Source organism: Sceloporus occidentalis, unplaced genomic scaffold (assembly GCF_023333645.1).
Source record: "Sceloporus occidentalis isolate IW3139 unplaced genomic scaffold, rSceOcc1.0.p SCAF_5, whole genome shotgun sequence".
NCBI classification, from domain to species: Eukaryota; Metazoa; Chordata; class Lepidosauria; order Squamata; family Phrynosomatidae; genus Sceloporus; species Sceloporus occidentalis.
The window spans coordinates 112,632,514-112,654,449 of NW_028316985.1; the positions used below are offsets into that span (position 1 = coordinate 112,632,514).

General features: G+C 39.3%; 1 protein-coding gene across 1 annotated transcript in view; it reads left to right on the forward strand.

Moving 5' to 3' along the window:
- NWD2 (NACHT and WD repeat domain containing 2) overlaps positions 1 to 21,936 on the forward strand; it is a 66,550-nt gene that overhangs the window by 15,968 nt on the left and 28,646 nt on the right. The window contains exon 2 of the mRNA XM_089525074.1: positions 16,140 to 16,228. Within this exon, the coding sequence (XP_089381200.1) occupies positions 16,140 to 16,228 (89 nt within the window). The remainder of the gene's footprint in view (positions 1 to 16,139; positions 16,229 to 21,936) is intronic.

Here is a 21,936-nt window from a genome sequence, read left to right on the forward strand (position 1 = left end):
CTGAGCCTCACCCTGCTTATGCCATCTCTTTTGCTGAGCTCCAGTGTTTTAAAGGGACTCAGGCAAATGCCACAGCCAGTTTCTGCTAAAAGGCAGGTGTTTGGGGAGCAGTGGTGTCACCCTGCTTTAGGGACTCACCTGGTGTGGCCCACCTCCCCGTATCCCCTGACAGTTAGTATTATATAGAAATATATGTTGATTCCATTGGTTGAAGCAAGAGAAGCAACTATTGGATTCTAGTAGGATAAAAAACGTATTTTGTGTTTGCTGGTTTTAGTTTCATAAAGTGTACAGCAATTGCAATTAAGGGCCTGGTGATGGAGTCAGGCAGCCTGGCATGATGCCGTGCGCTGCACCACATGGCATCATGGCGCTCCTCTGGTGCTGTGTTTACATGATGCAGTGCCAAAGGAGCACCAAAAAGCTGTAACACCAGTGGCTATGGCACCCTTTCCAGGGCACAAAAAGGAGCCACTTTTTGCAGCTCCTTTTTGTGTCTCCTTTTTGTGCCATGGAAAGACAAGATCGGGGCTATGGCATGTAGTTGCTGTGGCCCTGATCCAGTGCTAAAAGGGGCGGGCTGTACAGCCCCTAAGTTAGCATCTGAAGATACTCTGAGGATTGTGTAGGTCCTAGTGAGTATTAATTTTACTGATCTAAGAACAATTGGCGCTTGTGGTGTTACGAATCTCTAAAACATGTGCCCTCTGAGTAGCCCCAGGTGTCTAGGCAGTGATGCTCATAATATAGGATAGAATAAAATGCTTGACTGTTACAGTCAGAATAATAATCAGGGAATATTTTTAGAACTTTTCCTTAATGTAAGCAGAGTTTAAGATAGCTACTTTATCCTCTTTTCCAGCGATTTAATTAAGGAAGGATAATAAAGAATCAAACCGGAGCACAGAGTCAATCATGCTTAAATTCACATAAATCTAGAATAACTCATATAGCCATAAAGTTAGAATGGACTTCATGGGTCATTTGATCCACTCTGCTGCACCTGTAGTCATCATATATTGTGCTTAATTTTTCTCTTTTGGTATGTGGGCTTTATCAGTTGTGGCAGTGGTATGATTTGGCCCAGGAATAGGCTGCAGCTATACACTATCTACCCAAAAATCTAGTAGTGGCTGCTTCAGAAAACCAAAAATGGTCCTGATAATAAGATTTTTTCTCACTACTGCAGAATCTATGGGTGTTTGAATTTTTAAAAAAGAATATAGCCATGTATGAATGTCCATCAAAGATGCTGTTTGAATTGTGCACGATGAGGTTCCTTAATGTTCTCTAAAACTATATTTAAATTTTAACAGTCATTCAAATTTTCACTTTTATTGAGGCCTTTTATAGATTTTACTAAGTTTAAGTTACAGAGGTAAAGAAAGTGTGGTTACTGTAAGTACTTTTGCTATACTACTATACAATGTTGGCTTTACACCAAAGGTCCAGAGAGTAATCTTTCTGCCTGGTTTTGTAATGGGAACTGCCTTGGGCTGGCTGAGGAGAATGTCCACATTGCTACCAAGCATATCATGAGTCTGTAGATCAACCTGGAAGCCGGAGAGAGTTGTATCCCTGGTGTGTGCGTAGGGGAGGCTTGGCTGCCTGTTAGCTGGAAGGCATTTGTACTCCAAGTGGTGGAACGTGGGGTAAGTGGAGAAGAAAATGGAGCAGGTGTGAGGAGGAAAGATAGAAAACAGTGAGACAGTAGCTAGAAAAGGCGACTTAAAAAGAAGAGATACAATGAATGTAGCAAAGATGACATGGACTATATTTTAATTGATATGAGCCACTCTGGGTCCTATAGGCAGGCAGGCAGAACAGGACACAGGGAGAATGTGGAACAAAAAGGCACAAATGAGCCTACTAAGGGAAGGCAGATGAGAAACAATTTAAAAAGAAAATAAGAGATAGACAGAGCCCCAGGGCAGGGAAGTCATAGCTATGATAGAAGGAAGCCAAGAGGATTCATAAAGAGGCCAACCGAAACCAGTTGGATATATGGCTTGCCAGGTGAAATTCAAGGCAGGAATCTTGTATTTTAACAGTAGTCTAGAAGAAGGAATTTCAATAGGTGTTGCTTTCCAGTGTGAAGAGTGGGGTGGCTATTGAAATTACACTATAATGTTTAATTGGGCTTCGATGTTAAGACAGAGGAAAAATCTATCAATGAGCATAGCTATGTTCAGAATTAGTAAGATGTTGGTGATTTGTAGCCTGAATTTCATTCCTTTTAGGAGTATAATTTCAACCATGACTAAGCCTTGGACCAAATGCTGCTCTTGTTGTTGTTATTGCTGTTGCTATCTATTTCTACAATAATTCCATTGTCAGCTGGTCTACACACTTGATATATTTTTGTATATGTGGTGGAGTTGAGGGAACATGAATGCTAACATCTCTCCACTATGCCTACAAAGCAGGCTATCAACCAGGATTGCATGTTCATTCAGGTGAATTTATCACTTTTTTCTTCTTAAGGGGAAAGGATCACATAACCAGTCAGTAGAAGAAATTCCCCTTCTTCCCTCCATGCAGTCCCTTGCATATACACCATATCTACTCTAACGTATAGGCGGTCCTTTTTAAAGCAGTTTTTGAGCTCTGTCAGATGAGGGCTAGAATGCAGGTGGGAAAGGCAGAATATGAAATACCAGCATGTGAGAAGAAGTCTGTTCACATGAAAATCAGCTGTCCATATGGTCAGTATTGTACGTACATTATATTCTAAGGATGCAGGTTCACTTTTCCCCATTACAATCTTGGAACAGCTCTATGTGTGGCCTGGCCCTGTAATGCTGGTGCATTAGTGCTCTTTTTTACTTGACAACCCTAATATTTCTCTCGAGAGCCACCATGGTGTAGTGGTTTAATTGTTGGAGAAAAACTCCAGGAGACCAGGGTTTGGATCACCATTCACCTGACTGATAATGTCTCAGCCTTAAGAGAAATGCAATAGCAATACTCCTCTAAAGAAATCTTGTCCAAAAAAAATCCCCTATAATAGGGTCATCATTAGTCAGAACTAACTTGAAGGCACATAGCAAAACAGTAACAACTATAACAAACAAACAAAAACAACCTTCTTTCCAGAGAAAGAGAGAGAGCAAGTATCTTACTTGAGTGGAACTGGCTGTCATTGTCCCCTGTTCTACAAAGGTTCAGTATATCAGGCTACTCAATACAAGCATCCCTGGCTAAAAGATTTTGAACAGTATAAGGGAGAACACAATTGCTTCTCTGGAGGAAACTGCCAGCTAAGCTGATCTTAGGATAAATTCTAACAGTGGGAAAACAAGTGCTGGTATATGGTATTTTTATTCAGGCAGACCTTTAGCAATTAAACTGGGATGTACTTGTCTATTGAATTTGTATCCTGCCTTTCTCCCAAAAATAGGATTCAAGGTACCGTTAGCTTAAAATAATCTAAAAGATGCAGCTAAAACCTTAGTTTACAAAAGTTAAAAAGAAATTGAATATTAGTATTATTAAAAACATGCTTAAAACAGTAAAGACACTTAAAATATATTTAAAACAAAATGTCAATAAAAGATAAAAAGATTAAAACACCACATCGCTTACACACACACTACAGTCCCATAATTAAAATGAGTAACAGAAAGGATTTTCATCCAGCTGTCTACTGCTCTATCTTTTATTGATGAGTGCTTACTTTAATTTTATTTTAGAATAGATTTTAACATTGTTACCAGCCTTAAATGATCTACTTTGATAGAAAGGTGGAGTATAGATCCACACTATACATATCACTTACCTGTTGCTGTCATTTTTGGTCCTCATGATGGAAGATGCAGGTTTTGAAGTTCTCCTACCCATGGATCCCATGCTATAAATCTAGACTGGGTTATTGAATTCACTTCAGAAGCTCACATTTTAGAAATAAGAATTTAATATCTGCCTGTGCCTGTGCATTTGGATGGTTAGGTCTAATTAAATTTAATTAAGGTAGAAAGGAATTTAGCAAAGAGAGATTTAGTCCCAAGTTCATTTTCAGCAACCTGCTGCTCACTTATCTCTATTTGTAGTGAGCTTGCTGATCAGTTTTTATGAAGCATTATGAAGATGAAAAGATAGACAGATGAAAGAAGGGAGGTAGTTAAACTGGTACACTTACCAACAGCATTACCTTATGAAACTAGGAATCAGCTTTAAAAAGTAACTGTAATTAGGCCATTCTTGAAATGAAGCAGGGACTGGAAACTCTGAGGGTATTATATTTTCTGCAGCAATAACACCTGAAAGAAACTGTATTTAGTGTTTCATTTGCTTCTCAACAGTTACTGGTTTTAAAAGCATGCATTGGATTCCTGCTATCACAAAGATTATGGCTACAGTGTGTTGTGTCTGTCTGTTATATTTCCCAAATAAACTGAATCTTGTAGTTGCATGCAAAGAAAGTTGAACAGTGCACGTGGAATATTTTATTGGACTTTGTGCAATGGCCTTATCCAGCTGATGGGGAAGGAAGTAGAGGCTCACATGTGGACCAAGTACCAATGTCCACTGGGGAGGGTGCATGTGATCCTCAGTGGTGTCTGTTTATTCTGTAATAGGGCCTGAGGCACCACAGCAAAATTTGCAGAAGCCAAGTGCTTAACATGTAGCAATGTGCATCACATTGCATATTGCATTTGAACAACAGGTTGTTAGCCATACACATTTAGCACTGGTCCACATGTTGCACTACACTGATATCCAAGACAGGGGTTGTTTAATGCAAGCAGAATGTAACCACACGGTAGTTATTTAGATTATGCCATGGAAGGGTCTCACTCTCAGCCAGTGCGTGTTGATAGCAGAATATGGTGGCAATGTGTGTGGAGTGGGGTTTTATTTATTGCATTGTTATTATTACTATAACTACTACAAAAATACATTTTAAAAATGGAAGGATGGCCAAAAAGCTCTAAATTGATGCCACCTCAAAAAGCAGTGTTGGAACTAGCAAGTAAGCATTACTCAGAACTCCTTAAAGGGGGCACTGCCATTGCCTTTGCATTACTTTGCAAAAATATTACTGTTATAAACTGGCAACACTATTACTTGCAAGGTGTTACATTGATCAAATAAGGCTTATATTTAAAAAAAAATTCAATACTACATTCTTCTTATCATCCACCCTCCTTGGAAGTATTCTCTAACCAGAATTACTATTCAGAGGTTACCATTGCCACTACCTCTTCCTCTTCCTTCTCCGCCTCTTCCTTTTACTACTACAATGCCATCTTGTATTGCAGATTTAGCCTTTTAAGCCATTTAGACCTAGTCACTCAGCCTGAGGTAGAGAAAAGTTTGTTTAAGGGAAAAACCATTTTTTACAATGGTGTTACTCAGTGACAGAGCTGTTGCAATTGTATAGTTTGAGATATTAAATTGAAATAGATCCCCTACTTCTTTTTTAAAGGGGGGAGGAGCCACTGCCACCCGCTTCCATTTGACCTAATTTTTCATGATCCAGATGAATCTGGATGTATCAAACTCTTCAGGATAAATTATCTTAAATTTCACCTGTGTCAGCTTTGTTAGTGGGTGTTTTATAAACTACAGATGATTACCTCCAGTTTTAAAACATTTGGCCAAGATCTTGTATTGAAACATGTACCTACAGTGACATAGCTATGTCTCTATAGTTGCCTCTCCCACAGAGGAATTCTGGAGGCACTGGAGAGCAGGGCAGTCAGCAATGAAATGCCCAGCCCTATTCTGGTATAAGGGCATACTGCAGCAGGCAGCTGCAACCAACTCCACAGGGGTCCCTTCTGCTACCTGTCACAGTGTCTTTCTCCCACTACTGGGAAAGAGCTGAACTTGTCAGGACTCACTGTCCCACTTCCCAGTACTCAGAAATTCCTCTTTGAGGGGCTGCATGGCTTAAAACTGTGGTGGCAAACATATGGTACACACGTGCCTTCTCTGGCATGCGAAGCCATTTCTGAGTGCACCCAGAGAGACGGTAGGGAGGGGGACGAAGGGGAAAAGGTGCACAGCTGTTCCTCCTTCCCACCCTTCTGTGCCTTTAACTGTCTCCAGGGAAGTTCCATACCCAGAAGGCAGAATTCCTGCCCCCCCTGGCACCAGGTGACACCCAGTGCGGGAATGACTTTCAGTTTAGGCACTCTGTCTCTAAAAGGTTCTCCATCACTAGCTTAAAAGGTAGGATTTGAGGACCACTTTTGGCTGTTGATGCAACAATTTAAAGGGAATTGGTGTAATTACCATGTTATAAGTCTGGTTTATGGCATTGTTACTACTATACAGTATGCCAACCATTCATTTTATGGGATACTCTTATGTTCCCTAACTTCATTCCAAAATTCTTCTGAGATATATTGATGTTTATGTGCCAATTAGTTTTGCAGGAAGCTTCATAGAAAGAATCAATCTGTGAAATATTTCTTCTATGACATGCCAGTTGTGGAATATATGAACCAGGAGCTTAGGGAGAAAAGAAACATGAGACGTCATCACTGGTTTTAGCAGGTTCTTCATTCTTGGTGGGATTCCAGTTTTGCAGCTTGCTTTGAACATGTACTAGAAAATCAGAGTTAATCGTCACTTTTGTCCCTCCGTGGATGCTTCAAGTAAGCTGTCTAACTTTTTGAAAATAATAAAAGGCAACACATATATGTGCATTTCTGAATTTACATTTATCCTTTAACTTGTAAAAAGAAATAGCAAAAAAATATGATGAAAGATATCATTGTGACATTTGGGGAACAAACCAGTTGGGTCTTTGCATATCTCACCTTCCAGTTCATATTGTGCCTTTAAGTCAACTTATGGCAACCCCATGAATTTCATAGTGTTTTCTTAGGGGAGAAATACTCTGAGGTGGTTTTGCCTGTTCCTCTGAAATATAGCTTACAGCTCCTGGTATTCATTGGCAGTTTCCCATCCAAGTACTGATGAGGGCCAATCCTGCTTAGCCTCCAAGATCATATCATTACTCAAAAATCGTGTCGACAGTTATGTGCATGTGCTTCACAAAATTTTCATTTCTCATTTCCACATTCCTGTTTTGGTTTTTATTTGGGCTTTTGGTACTGAAACAACAGGAGTTCAATTGGTAGAATATTGCTGAAATTATAAAAGCATTACCGTTTTGCTAAACTGGCTCTCAGGCTTCAAAACAATTCCTTCAGTATTTTAAATATGAATAAATAATACACTGAGACATTAATTCAGTGGATTCATTCATTGCATTCATCTGCTTTTAGCTGTAGTACTGTTTCTAAATAAAGTTAGGTTTTTATAGTTTTTGTAGAAATCACCCAGTAAACATATTCTGAGTACCAAGAGGTACTAGTCTTTACAAATTAATTTTGATTACATTCTGTTCATTGAAGACTTTGCTGTTTGTGGGCTTTAGCTGCAATAAGCATCAGAGTTCTGCATTAGTAATTTTAAAACTTAATTTGTAACCTCTCTGTGATCCTCTGTTGCTAACAAGGATGCTTTCAAATATACAACAAATTACTGTTGTCTTGGGATATTCGTGTGCCAGACAGAACTGCTGCTGTTGGAAATTAATATATAGAAATCCCTTTCCAAAACACCATGCAGTCATATCCATTCATCCAGTTGAATACTGCAGTATATTCTCTGTACCAAGCCATAGAAAATCAATTGTAAAACATGCCTCATATATTCTCAGCATACAATATATTTGTAGCTTAGAGTAAAGGGGTCAGCTGTGCCCTGAATAAATATCTGTTACATAGCCTAGTGCAGCAATTCCCACATTATCTACTGGAACACTAGTAGGAGAACTACTAGTGTGTTATGAGCCATGCATAAATTATATGTTTACCTCCAGCCCAAAGTACCATAACAAAAAATGTGGCTATGGATATTCTAACTCCAGGTTGCCTAGCATTGTGCTTGAGAACATCTCCCTTGGCATCCACCGGCCTACTTGCCTCTCTTGGTTTTTAAATGTTATTTCTTGAAAAGAGTGTTTCCACCTAGAAGGCTGCATTCTACTATTCAACATCTTTGCCCCCAGCACCAAGAATACCTCTGTCTACATATGGGCCTCAGAGACAATCTTAGAAAATAAAAATGGCAGGCAGCTTCAGTCCAGCACTTTCTTTTGAAGTCTGCTTAGCCATGCAAAAATAATGTTAGTCTTTTGGTGGAGTGCACGTTGTGAAGCTAAAGGGGTGCAGAGTATCTTAGTAAGCTAGAGGGAATGATAAATACTGGTAGGTATCTGTGTTTTCTTATTTGGGTTGGGTATGTGAGAGAGCAGTGAGTGTCATATGGTTCCAAAAAGATCACACACACATGAGCACTGCTTGAATCATGGACCACCAGGAGAAAGTGTGTGCAAGAGAGAAAGAGAGAGAGAGAGATACAAATTTCCAGAAACACTGAAGCCTTAGGGAAAGGGAAGTTTTGTTTGTTTGGGGAGTGGAATAGGAAAACAGAAATTTTGGTAAAGATAGGAATGTAGCCAATATGTACTTTCTTACTCAATCTAAAGTTGCTTAAGCAACATAAACTGCTCAATTCATAACTCATATTTGGCATATTTATGAAAGTAAAAATAAGATCCTTAGTTTTGTACACGAAAACTGCGAATGTGCTCTACATTGCACATCTAGGTATAGTAGATACAGTCCACTTCAATTTTTGGGCCCTGGTTGGAGTTCAGTTCATACTGAGATTGAAGCTCTGAGTTTCTGGCCCTTTTTATCTTCCAGTAAGACAGTTTCCCCCTTTGTATAGTGACTGGTGAAAAGGTTGACCAAGTCCAGTTCAGAAAAAAGCAATCCTCTGTTAGGTTTTTCTCCACCAAATTAAAATATAAGATTACCATAAGAAGCAGCAATCCAGAAACAGTACAGCCCTCCCCCCCCCCACACACACACACATTTGTATGCTGCTCTGATGTAGAAGACTGCATCAAAGTTCATCTTGGATTTGAGTGTTATATATGTCTACAGAAAGCATAGAATTATCATTCTTTAGTTCCATAGGCGGGATACATACCGCCATATAGTACGTATTGTATACGTACTAGGGTTAGGAAGGGGCGGTGCTTCCGCACCCCCCTAACCCTAGTACGTATACAATACGTACAAGATGGCGGCGCCCCTTCCACATGGCGCCGCCATCTTTACATACTGGACGCATAGCGTCCAGACGTGTCGCAGCGCCTATGACGTCGCGAGTCCGCGCCAGGCGCCTCGCGACGTCATAGAGGCGCCGCAAGAAGAAGCTCCGAAATGGAGCTTCTTTTTTGCTCCGTGCGGGAGCCGCGCGGTTTGACTGCTGCAGCTCCCGTGCGGAGCAAACGGCGGCGGCGGGGAAGCGCCGCAAAGCGGCGGTTTGTATCCTGCATAGATTCTCTTAGATATAAATCTTCATACTATGAAGTCCCTGGCATTTTAGGTGAATAAAAACCCATTACATTCATTTCAAAAGATAAATATTTCATTGGAGGTTTTCCCCCTACATCCCTTGGAGTTCCCAATTTTTTCCTGCACTGGAAAGTTTGTAAATTTGTTAAGGGTAGAGAACAGGACTCTCCGCCCCTTGTGTTTTGTCTTACTTTCTCCCTCCTGAGCTTTCACTTCTCTAGTGGTCTCTGTGTGTGTGTGTGTTAACGGCTTTATTTTACTACCGTACAATGTGTATTTGGGTTGAAAATGTACATCTTGGGAATATGAGGTTGGTGGGTGTTTTCTTTATGTGTCTTCTATGAGCATCATCACTTCGCCTTCTCTAAAATGGATGCTTTGCTCAGTTTAAAGAGAGCAAATATGTGATTTGTCATTTAGAACTTAGATTTCACATCAGCTTTGTAATCAGTGTTTTTTTGGCCAAGTTGCTTGTCTCTGAACCTTATCAATTTGCTGTCTGTGAAATAGGTGCTGACATGGAAAACTGGGCCTTCTAAAGAGAAGCTTTATCTTTTCAGCAGACATCTACTCTGCTTTCAATTAGATTCTTGGCAACATTACCTTTTTTTTTTTTAACTCATCTCATTTTCTTCGATGTACTGGATATTTTGTGATTGAAAATTCACTTTGCCTCGTAATAGGGCCAGTCTTGGCCACATCCAAAATGACCCATTTCATGATAGCGCTAGCTACAGGACAACCAGGAATGCTCTTAGCTTGCAGCCCAGTTAAAGCTGGTCCCGGGCACTCACAGCTATCAAGTCCCCTTGGATCCCTAGTGACAAGAGATGTATCCTAGAGTACCCTAAGGTACAGACCTACTCATGCAGAGGGAAAGTAACCTCATGTTTAGACAAGTTTCATACTTGGGGACCACTGAACCATATAGCCTCCTTACGTTAAAATTCTGTCTCAGTTTATGGCCTCCATCAAGCCCATTACAACATTCAGGCAGCAGTCCAACAACATTAGAACCTCAGCTGACCCTTGTGGCAGAAAGAAAGAGAGCCGGGTGTCATCGAAACACTGATGGCACCAGTTTCAAAACTCCTGATAATGTCATTGAGCAGCTTTATACAGCTGTTAAGCATGTGAAAAAGAACAGTGCCCCTGTGGCGCTCTCCCATTTAATAGCCATGGGACTGAACAGAAATCCTCCAAAGCCACATTTAGTAACTGGCCCTACAGCTAAGAACAAAGTCACTGTGAATCTTATTCCCACCTCACAGAGCTGCCATAGTATGTTTAAGGAAGGTTTGCAAATAAAACCAAGTAAAGTTAGTGTCAGAAACTTGAATCCATTATCTCAAATTACAGATGGGAATTAGGATGTGTTACATCGTAACTTCTGATTGCCAGGTAGTATGAACAGTCTTAGATTGGCGAGATCCCATATAAATAATAGGAGCTCAGACTTAATTCTTGCCAAGTTAACAAAGAGCTCACTGGTGTATGGTGAACTTCAGAATACTTCTGTTCAAGCTGTTACACTCCTCTGAGGGCAACACTAATCTGGAGATATTTGGAAAGAGGAACAAAACAAAGAGCCCAGAGGCTGACAATAAATATTCCTCCAAGGATCTTTCTTCCAGAAGCGTTACTCAGTAACTTCCAGTCAGAGATATTCTACACTGGCAGGTCATCTCAAAGGTCAAAAGAAAACATCTTCATAACCTTAGATTGAGTTTGGCTTTGACACTCAAGCATCCACACAAGGAAGGAAGTGACACCCATGATAGCATTTTCTACTTTCTGACAGCAGTACTGATGAATGTAAGCTTCTCTCATGTTGGGAAAGTAGTTTGAGAGGGTAGGATGAAAGGCTTTGTAGAAATGCAAATGACTGTGATTGTTGCCATATTATAAGCAGAGACAATGTTGCCATAACATTGGAAGACTGACAGCTTTATTTTCCCTGGTGATGCTCAAAGGCTTTTTGTAACATGAGCAGTATACACAGTGATTCAAAGTAATTTATCTGGGGAAGAAATGCTGCTTAGTGGGAATTGGTTGCTGAAAATGGTTGTGTGCCATTGAAACTGCACCCACCCTGATAGCTTTAACAAAGATTCCTGGCTCCATGCAATGATATACACAATAGAAGATATACAGCATAATATACTAAGGCCTGTAATCAATCAGTTTACCTTCCCCTTAATTAATTACTATGTTGTATTTTCAACATGTGTTCTTCTTTTGTTGCCTGTATTTTAAAGCTGTTTCTTAGAACTTTACACAAAACAAAATTGTATGTTTGCTTCCTTTTTAACAGTACATTCGACTGCATGTTTACACAGATATACTGCTGGTAGTCCTTTATAACTTTGTTTAGGATTACAGTGTTAAATACTTAGCACAAGTTGAGAAGGCTGGTTTGAAAGAACCCTCTGTGCTCAGCTGAGATTTATCTTTTCTCAGAAGGAGCAAACTGCAAAACAATCAGATCAACAAATCTTCAGCAGGAGTCAGCTGTTAAAGTCCATGATTAGCTGGTGCCTCTGATCTAACCTCAGATCATATGATCTGTATCCAAGACAGGAGGCTACCATTAGAAAATAATAGAGAGAAACAGGATGGTTCCCAGTCAGCAAAGGGGTCAGGCAAGGCTGCATTCTATCACTCTCTTGAACTTGGATGCTGAAAACATCATATGCAGAGCATGTTTAGACTTAGATGGAGAAGGAGTGAAGACTGGAAGAAGAAATATCAACAAGCTGAGATTGTTAACAGACAACACCAAACTAGTTGCAGAAAACAACAGAGGCTTGAAACAATTACTAAAAGGAGTCAAATAAGAAAGTGCTAAGGCAGGCTTAGTGTTGTACACTAAAAAAAATAAAAAAAATAATGATCACAAAAAAAATTGTGTAAATTTAATCTAGATTATGAAGAAATTGAAATAAAGGTTTTCCATATCTTGTATCAATCCTTGATCAGAATGATGATTGCAGTCAAGAAATCAGAAACAGACTAGAACTGGGAAGGGTAGTTATGAAAGAACATAACAAGATCGTAAAGTGCAAAGACTAAACACTAAAGTTAGGGTCTTCCAGGTCAATGTATTTTCCTTCATCATGTATGGCTGTGAGAGATGGACAGTGAAGAAAGTGGATAGAAGGAAAATCTGTTCATCTGAGATGTGATGCTAGAGAAGAGTGCTGAGAATACTGTGGATAGCCAAAACAAATGAATCCTAGAACAGATCAAGTCTGAACACTCACTTAAGCCAAAATGACTAAACTGAGGCTATCATATTTCAGCCACATCATGTGAACCAGTCAGTACATTGAGTGATGTTTAGCCTGGAGAATAGACGGTTAAGGGGTGACATGATAGTCCTGCTTAAATATTTGAAGGGATGTCACAATGAGGAGGGAGCAAGCTTGTTTTTTGCTGCTCCAGAGACTAGGACCCGGAGACTAGCTACAGGAAAAGAGATTCCACCTCAACATTAGGAGGAACTTCCTGACAGTAAGAGCTGTTTGATAGTGCAACAAACTCCATTGGAGTGTAGTGGAGTCTCCTTCCTTAGAGGTCTTTAAACAGAGGCTGGATGACCAGATCAGGGATGCTTTGGTTGAGATTTCCTACATGGTAGGGGGTTGGACTGGATGGCCCTTGTGGTCTCTTCCAATTCTATGGTTCTATGATTGTGGACAAATGATGTCTACAGGCTGATTGATTAGCAAGAGAAAATATTATTGAATGTGAAGGCAAGGTGAAGCTGCCATATGAGGACAAGTTTTAGGTGAAGGTCAGGCCCAACTGTTAGAGAGGCAATGATATGGAACATTGTAATGGTTTTGAAAAAGTAGTATCTACTTTCGACACCATACTAAGTCTCCTGAGAAAGAGAACAATACCATGGTGAATCTCATAGAACTTATTTAGATCTCTAGTACGGATGATCCTCAGAATCATATCTACAAGAGTGACAGTTATTGGATCTATGTCTCACCTCAAGAGAACAAATGAATCAAGGATACAGCAGAAGATAAGGTGGTCAAATGGCTGAGTTGTGTAATACGATGGTGAGGAGGGGAAAGTACAAGCGGAAAAGCTTCTAAAGACCAAACAGTGCTTCTGATTCATTAATGACCCAGACTATAGAAATTGGAGGAGAAGAGTGTACTTCAGCAACTCACAGCAGAGAGGCTGCAGGAGGAGCCTGTAGAACTGTCAGCAGAGATTGTGAATGTGTGGAGGGAAAATCAACAATCTCCCCTTCGGAAGTGGAGGCCACCTGAACCTGTATAAGCTGTAGGGATTCGGCCAGTGAATTACACCAAGTTTCACCTTCTTGTTGTGCTTCTTCCTATCCCTCCTATGATAGATGGCTGAAGTCTCTAGATGAAGGGAGTGACCCAGAATAACTGGCAGTTCTAGAGGCTGCAGACGAATAGGAGACAAGCTCCATATGCTCAAAGATGGTTGACTGCTTATTAGTGTTTAAAAAGCCCAATGCATTTCAGCCACACTAGGCCTTCCTCAGGGGCAGTTCTTCCAATGCTGGGGTGAGAGAGCCTTGCAATGGGCACATGACCCAAAATTATGTGCCTACCTGAGACATAAAAGGAATCAGGAATGACCATCATGGTATCTGTCACTGCCTCACTTAAGCAATGAAGCTTCAAAGAAACAAAAACATTACTGGCTCGTTCTATATTTTTATGGACCAACTTCTCTGCCCACTAACAGACAGATTTCAGAATACCTAACTGACAGGATATAAAAATAACTTCTGGTCCATTTCTATTTTGGCAATGCAAAAAGGACATTTAAATTTCTCTTTTCCTTTGCAGAAGGTTGCCATTATGTAAAAACAACCTTCTGGTTTAGCTTCTTTGATTTTATTTTCGAGCAGGCTAATCTCACAGATTTCCTACCATGAAAAGGCAGGTTAGAGTTTTGTGTAATTAAACTGTGTTATCTGTCATCCATCCTAATTAGTTCATTACTTCTTAATTGTGTGCTTTTTCCTTTCCAAGCATAGAAACTTAGGAAGACACAAAGAACACTAGAAACAGGCCAGTGAGTGGGTGTGCAGGAATTCTCCTCACGCAACACCATTTGACAATTTTTTCTGTAAGAAGTGCCCATCTTTAAACCGAAAGTGATGTTCTATCTTGGTAAAGTGTACTGAATAAACCTGTTCACTTCCCAATATAACTGAACAAAAAGGTTATTCAGGTTCAGTTCCAAGGCCTCAAAAACTGTTCTTGTGCACAAAACAGATTTTCTCTGACAGCATTTTCTGCACAGAAAATAATATTTCTGCGCATCTTTTTCTTATTACTCTGAGAAAGTCTTAAACTGTATAGTTTTCAAAGACTATTCCAAGATTTATTCTGCACAAAATTCACAGGGTTATTTTGCACAGAAAACAACATTTTCTGCACAGGAAACAGCATTTTGTATTTTTATGGACTGATTTTCATCATTCAGATTTCTCAACCGTGGAATGTAAATGGTGACCTTGGGCGAATCATTCTCAGTTGAACCTGTCGCATAGGGCTGTGATGAGAATAAAAGTGTGGGATCATATATGCTGTCTTGGGCTCTTTGGACAAATGAGACTGCAATAATAACACAAGAGAGATGGAATGTCCAGCTCATTTCACCCACACTTTAGGTCTGGATTACCAAAATTATACAAATGTATTTCAAGAAGAAACAAATAAAAACTAAAAATGCACCAAGGGCAGAGCCTTTTCTGCTATGATGTGGAATGACATCATGAGGGATGCCCATGAGGGCCCATCACAGTTCTTTCTCAGCTACTTTGAGTGTTTTAAAAAAATATGTTACACATTTGCTGATGTTTAAAATCACACCCTAAATTGTTGAATTCTTGTTCAATGTTATTTATGCATGATCATTAATAGTACTTGAAGGTTAGGTTAAGGAGCCAGTTGTAGATTTCCTGTGGTGGAGCAGCAGACTCCTGTGGAATGGGGGGTGATCTCCCTTCTCCATTACAGCCCTCTATGTATACCTTCAAAACTATCTATGAAGAGTTAGAAAACTCTCTGTGCTGCAGTGAAGTTAAGGGGGAGAAAGTACCATTGTGCCCAGTAGTCTGAATGGATTTATCCTTCTGTTTCTACTTATAGATTACATTTCCAAGAGCAGACTTAAAATATGATGTTGAATTATCACAATGTTATACCATAACTGGAGCCCTTAAAAGTTAGACTGCTGCTAGCTTTTAATTGTCCAAGTGCCCTTTTTGTAGTTCAAGTGACCTTTAATAATTCAAGTGAGCTTTTTCTAGAATCTCAAGCTATTTTATGTGGACAGGTATTTTTCCCCCCAACATGCCAGGGATCAGCAGCATATTTGTGTCTATTACCTACAGTTGTTTCTTTCATCATAGCCCAACAGCTAATAGTTTAAGGACCAGCCCCAGTCCATGGGCCACCACTTTGGGTAGTAATGTTTCAGAAGAATCACTAATATTGAGGAGGGGAGTGCTAGCAGTCTTATGCAGAACAGAACAAGGTTGGAATATTAACTTTAATATTGGTAAATGTCACAATAAGCATTTCAGCTCAACAAGTTACTCCCTAGAGCATAGAATCCAGATTGCTGCATTACATTTGTGCTCACAGCCTCTAAAATTATGTTTCCTTCATACATAAAACTACATTGCTTAAATACAGAGTTGTCACAAGAATTGTTAACAATTTTTTTCTCTCTTACATACAGATACAGTAGCAGAAAGAAGTGCATTACGGGAACATGTGTATCCTAAGCTTCGGGAATTCTGCAGGGAAAACTATGGGATGGAATTTCAGGTAGAATTTTCTTCATTAAATGTTTAAATTTTAATGCTCATATGTCCCTTTAAACACTCTTTATACAATAGTGTTATAACACTAAAGGCTGAATATACATTGTAGAAACAATGCAGTTTGGCACCACTTTAAATGCTGCAGCTCTATCCCATGGAATCATGGCATTTGTAGTTTTACAAGCCTTCTTTAGTCTTCTCTGCCAAAGAGTGCTAGTGCCTCATAAAACTTTAACTCCCAGGATTCTGTAGGATGGAGCCATGGCAGTTAAAGTCATGTCAAACTGCATTATTTCTACAGTGTAGATGTGTGAGATCTCATCCTGAGGTGTCATTATGTACAGATTTTTTTTAAGGGCATGATCTGTTCTCATGCAGTAACAGCTATCCATGTGAGAGGAATTGACCTAGGCTTCCTCTAGTCCTTTTCTCCTTCATTTCTGCCATTTTCTTGGCTGACTATTAACTTTAGACATGCCAGTGTGTACTGATCTTTACTTACAATTCCATGCCTCCTTATACTGATGCATCCCTGCACTTTTTTGATGTCCACAACAGTAATTTATGAAAGGCCAAAGCAGTGGGGGCAGTATGCACTAGGTTTACATTGCATACAGTAGTTACTTAGTATATTGCGAAATGTAAATGAGTAAGAACCAGCCAGTAAGATAGAGTATGTGTTTTCATGGATTAATGGGAACTGTGATTGTATGATGATGGATCCCATTTCACGAGATTTCATCTGGGTGTTTTCACGCTACCAATCAGTTTATATTAATATAAATATTTTTTCTCTCTTAAGAAAGCTGTTACTCATATACCTACAAATGGATGTTGTGGCAGTATAATACAGTGGGCCCTTGGTATCCTCTAAGGTTTGGTACCAAGGCCAACCATGAATACCAAAATCCATGGATGTTCAAGTCACATGAAATACATAGTAAAATGGTGTTCCTTATGTAAAATGGGAAAATCAAGGTTTGCTTTCTGGAATGTGTTTTATACACACACACACGCGCGCGCACACACACACAATATTTTCAAACTATAGATGGTTGAATCCATAGATAGCTCCTAGACCCTTCAGTCCAGATGACTAATCAGGTAAATGCGATAGTCAGCTGCGCCCTTTCCTGGAATTGAGGGACCTGGAAACTGTAGTACATGCACTGGTAACTTCACAACTCGACTTCTGTAATGCACTCTGCATGGGGCTACCCTTGTGCCTAGTCCAGAAACTTCAGTTAGCACAGTATATGGCAGCCAGGCTGGTCACTGGAAAAACTAGGAGTGACCATATAACACCTATCTTGAAATCACTCCAGTGTCTGCCTGTTGATTTCTGGGTGCAGTACAAGGTGCTGGTTATGACCTTAAAGCCCTACATGGCTTGGGTCCAATCTATTTACGGGATCGCCTTCTTCTGTATAATCCACCCTGCACACGCAGATCCTTTGGAAGAATTTATTGCAGCCTATAAAGACCAGACTGACTGCAACTTCCCAGAGGACCTTCTCTTCAACCACTCCCAGATTGTGGAATGGCCTGCTGGAGGAGATCCGTCAGATTACCAGTTTAGACAGCTTCAAAGGAGCTGTCAAGATGGATCTCTTCTGGCAGGCCTTTCCTGAATAGAAAAAACCCAGCCATAAATTGAAGCTACTCACCCCATCGTGTTCCTTGTAACCTATCACCTAGTTTGATAATTTAATGGATTTTTAATAGATTATTTTAATTGCAATGTGTTTAATTGTTGTTTTAAGGGGGAGGGGCAGGTTGGAATATTATATATAGTATATTGTTCAGTATTTTTACTGTAAGCCGCTTCAGTTGTCCTTGTAATAGAGAAGTGGGATATAAAGCTTTTATTATTTATTATTATTACAGGTATTTAGATAAAGAAATTGTGGATATAGAGGGCCAACTGTATCACAGTTTATTAATAGTTTGGCTTTGATAGGAAAAGAGAATGTGCTTCCTGCTGCTGTATGTACAGACTGTGTTCCAGATATCAACACTTGCTTCAGATTTCTATAGACATCAAAAACTTGAATATTAGTTTAATATACCACCACACCACTTTCAGTGCACCTGAACTCATCTAATTTTGAAAGCTAAACAGGATCAAGCCTGGCTAATACTTGGTGAAAAACTACCAGATAATACCCAGAATCTCCAGGTTGCGATGGGAAAAGATTCCTACCTGAATTCCTGGAGACCTGCTGCCAGTTAGACTTGACATTACTAGCCTAGAGAAAGCAATGTTCTGAGTCAGGATAATTCCCTCAGCTTGCTTTCCTAGCTCGTCTTTAACCATCCTGAATTTAAAAATTGATTCAATTGCTAAAGCAAGGATCAGTACTAAAATTCTGGTATGTTCATGATATCACTTGGGTGTTGTTTGCTCCCATTTGTAAATGGGACTTTCACCTTGGAATGGGTGCCATTGTTCTCAATTTAGTGTAGAGCTACTTACCAATAAAAATAATCCTAATATGTAAACTGGAGAGGTTTCTTGCCTTCCAGATGTTGCTGTACCATATCTTTTGTCATTCCTGAACATTGGTCTTGTTGACTGATGGTGATGGGCACTGTAGCCCAGCAGTATCTACTACTCCTGGCCTAGCAGATTAACAAAGAACATAAAAAGATCCCATATGAATCATATCAAAAGCCTCATATTTAGTTCAGCATCGTGTTTCCCACGGTGTTCAATCAAATGTGTTTAAGAAGTCAGCAGGTTATGTCCCAGTCAGTGATATCAGAAGCATACAAACTCTTATTCTAGAGGTAGTATGTAGTATACAGTATATAGTTTCTCTTCAGTAGGTTCAGAAAGTCCCACTATATAGTGACTACTAGATTACTCCTGTTCACGTACTTTGTACGATCAGAAAGACAGGACTTATGTTTGTAGAAGCTATGTTGATCTTTATTCACCACAACATTAACATCTATATGTTTTATAATTTAACAATGAATTTATCTTTAAGAATGTTTTTATCAGACATTTCATTATACAATAAACTAACTGTCACTAAGCTAACAGGCCTGTAATTTCCTGAACATTTTGTATAATAATATTGAACTGCATCCCCTGCTTTCCATTCCTCAGGCACAGAGGTCAGTTTCAGAGACACTTTACATACTCTTCTTAGAATGTCAGCAATTCCCCATTTGACAGCCCATCCATTCACATTATAAAATTACTAGAAAGGCCCCTTCCCCACCACCACTCCCTTCTCCTTTTGTGTCATGTCTTTCTAGATTGTAAGCCTGAGGGCAGGGAACCATCCAATTAAAAAGATTGCATGTACAGCGCTGTGAAAATTTACAGCGCTTTATAAATAAAGGAATAATAATAATAATAATAATAATAATAATAATAATAATAATAGATACATAGTTATAATACTATAATTCCACTTTAATTGGCATGGCAACATCCAATGGAATCCTGCGATTTGTAGTTTTCCATAGGAAAACTGCTGCCATGGCAGTTAAAGTATTATCATGCTGCTATATTCATGCTGTGTGGAAGACTCTTTGGTAATTCTTTTTTAAAAAAACAAATGTCAATAGTTTGTTATCTCTTGTCACCTCTGTTTGTCTTATTCTTCATACTCCTTTCCTGAAGAAGTCAGCTCAGGCATGAGTAGCTGCCCTAGATTTCCTGCAGGTGTAAACCAGGATGCTTAGAGACTTTGCCTTTTTTTATTGTGCTGTCGCCCTGCCTCAAAAAGGAATGTGGGTCAAGGGATGGGCACATGGCAAAATCTTCCATTTATAATACTTTTGTAATTTCACCCAATTTCTGTCTTTTTTTTAATACACGAAATCTGTCTGGGAGAGGAAGATGGAAGAACCATACAATGGCTTTTGATTGGTAGCTTCAGGAACTGTCCATCTGGAAGCTTCTTTAATTCAATCTTTTTGCAGTTCTCTTATTCTGAAGATCACTTTTCTCTTCCAAAGGAATTTTTTTAAAAAATGATAGGAGGACCACAGATAGCCAACATGGTGTTGTCATTCAAATGTAGTAGTGAGACACCAGAGTTTGACTCCCTACTCAGCCATAGAAACCTACTGGGTGAACTTGCACAGTTACTGTAACACTCTCCCAGCCTGAAAAGAAGACTATGACAAACCTCCTCTGAATAAATCTTGTCAGGAAGGGTTATCATAAGTAGAAATATGAAGTCCCGGGGGGGGGGGGGGGATGGAAAAATCTTGAGAAGCAACTTTTCCCCCATTTTTTTCCTGAAGCCTTTTTTGTTTTTGATTTCCAAAAAAAAGGGGAAACATTGAAAAAAGGAAGAGAATTGAGTATGGAATGTTTTATTTTAACATGATGATTAAAATCTTTAAGACAAGGTGTTCATATATTACTGCATTTGTTACAAATTTAAAAATTAAAGTAAATTCCATTTATAATAATTGTTTGAATACACTTTATTTTAATATACCAGGTGTGATAATTTTATGCCAGATAAAACTGAATATAGTCATATTTTAGTTCCTAAAGTGAGAGAATGACTTTCCATCTGCAAAAAGTGCTAATGTTGCATTTTTTTTTTCAATTTTTCCAAAAATTTCCATTTCCATTTCTGGAGGGGAAAAACTAGAAAAAAAATAAGGGTTTTTTTCCCCATTGCTTTAAAATTTCCAGAAATTTTACATTTCTAGTCATAAGTCAAAGTAGACAAAAGCAGACCTGATAACAACAACAAGGAACCTATTGCTGAATCCTTCCCTCATCAGTTGTTCTTCTACTGAAATACCTTCCCCAAATGTTTTTGTTCCTGTAGGGCTCAAAACCAAAGGTTTATAAGGAACATACTGATCCAAACACACACTGGTTAGGGATTAAAAGCGTCACGAATGGTCGATTTTCACTAAGAGCTATTGGTAAGTGAAGGATTAAGAACATTTCCCCATCTGTCAGTTTTCCAATACACACTGCCCCTTCCAAGTGTGCTTTTCTGTGAGAAAGAAATATTAGGACTTTATTACATCTCCCTAAAGTACCAGAGCCAATGTAGTGTAGTTGTTTAAGTGTTGGACTACAACTCTGAAGAAGAGAGTTCAAATCCCCATTCAGGCATGGAAACCCATTGGTCAAGTTACTCTCTCAGAGGATGGCAATGGCAAACCCCCTCTGAAGAAACATGCCAAGAAAGCCCCATGATAGGGTCACCTTAGGGCCACCAGAATCAATCAATCGATGTTTATTGAATAGCCCTTAGGCCATCTCAAAATAACACAAGGCCACCATAAGTCAGAAATGACTTGAAGGCACACAACAACATCAATAAAAGTAAAATGTGAATTTCTCTTTGTTCACTACTACAGTATAAGCATGGAACCCAACCCTTTGGCCATCTTAAATGACAAGGAAAACTATTGCCCAGATGCAGTCTTAGAAGATTCCCCTGCCTAGATTCACAAGTAGAGGTTTGACTGTGGTTTTGAACAAAGCCTGAGCATTGACATAAGCTTGAATATTCAGGAAAGCCTCCTCAGGGCAGCTGACAAGGCACATGCAACAACTAGCCATTTTGTTTACATTTTCTAAAATTAGGTCATGAATGTGACCAGTCAGATATTTCTTTCCCGTTACTGCATGAATAGTTTCAAAAACACGAAATGCAAAATTGTACAAAGAGAAGTCAAATAGTATGTGGTTTCCCTGGACTGTCTGTGTGTTTTATA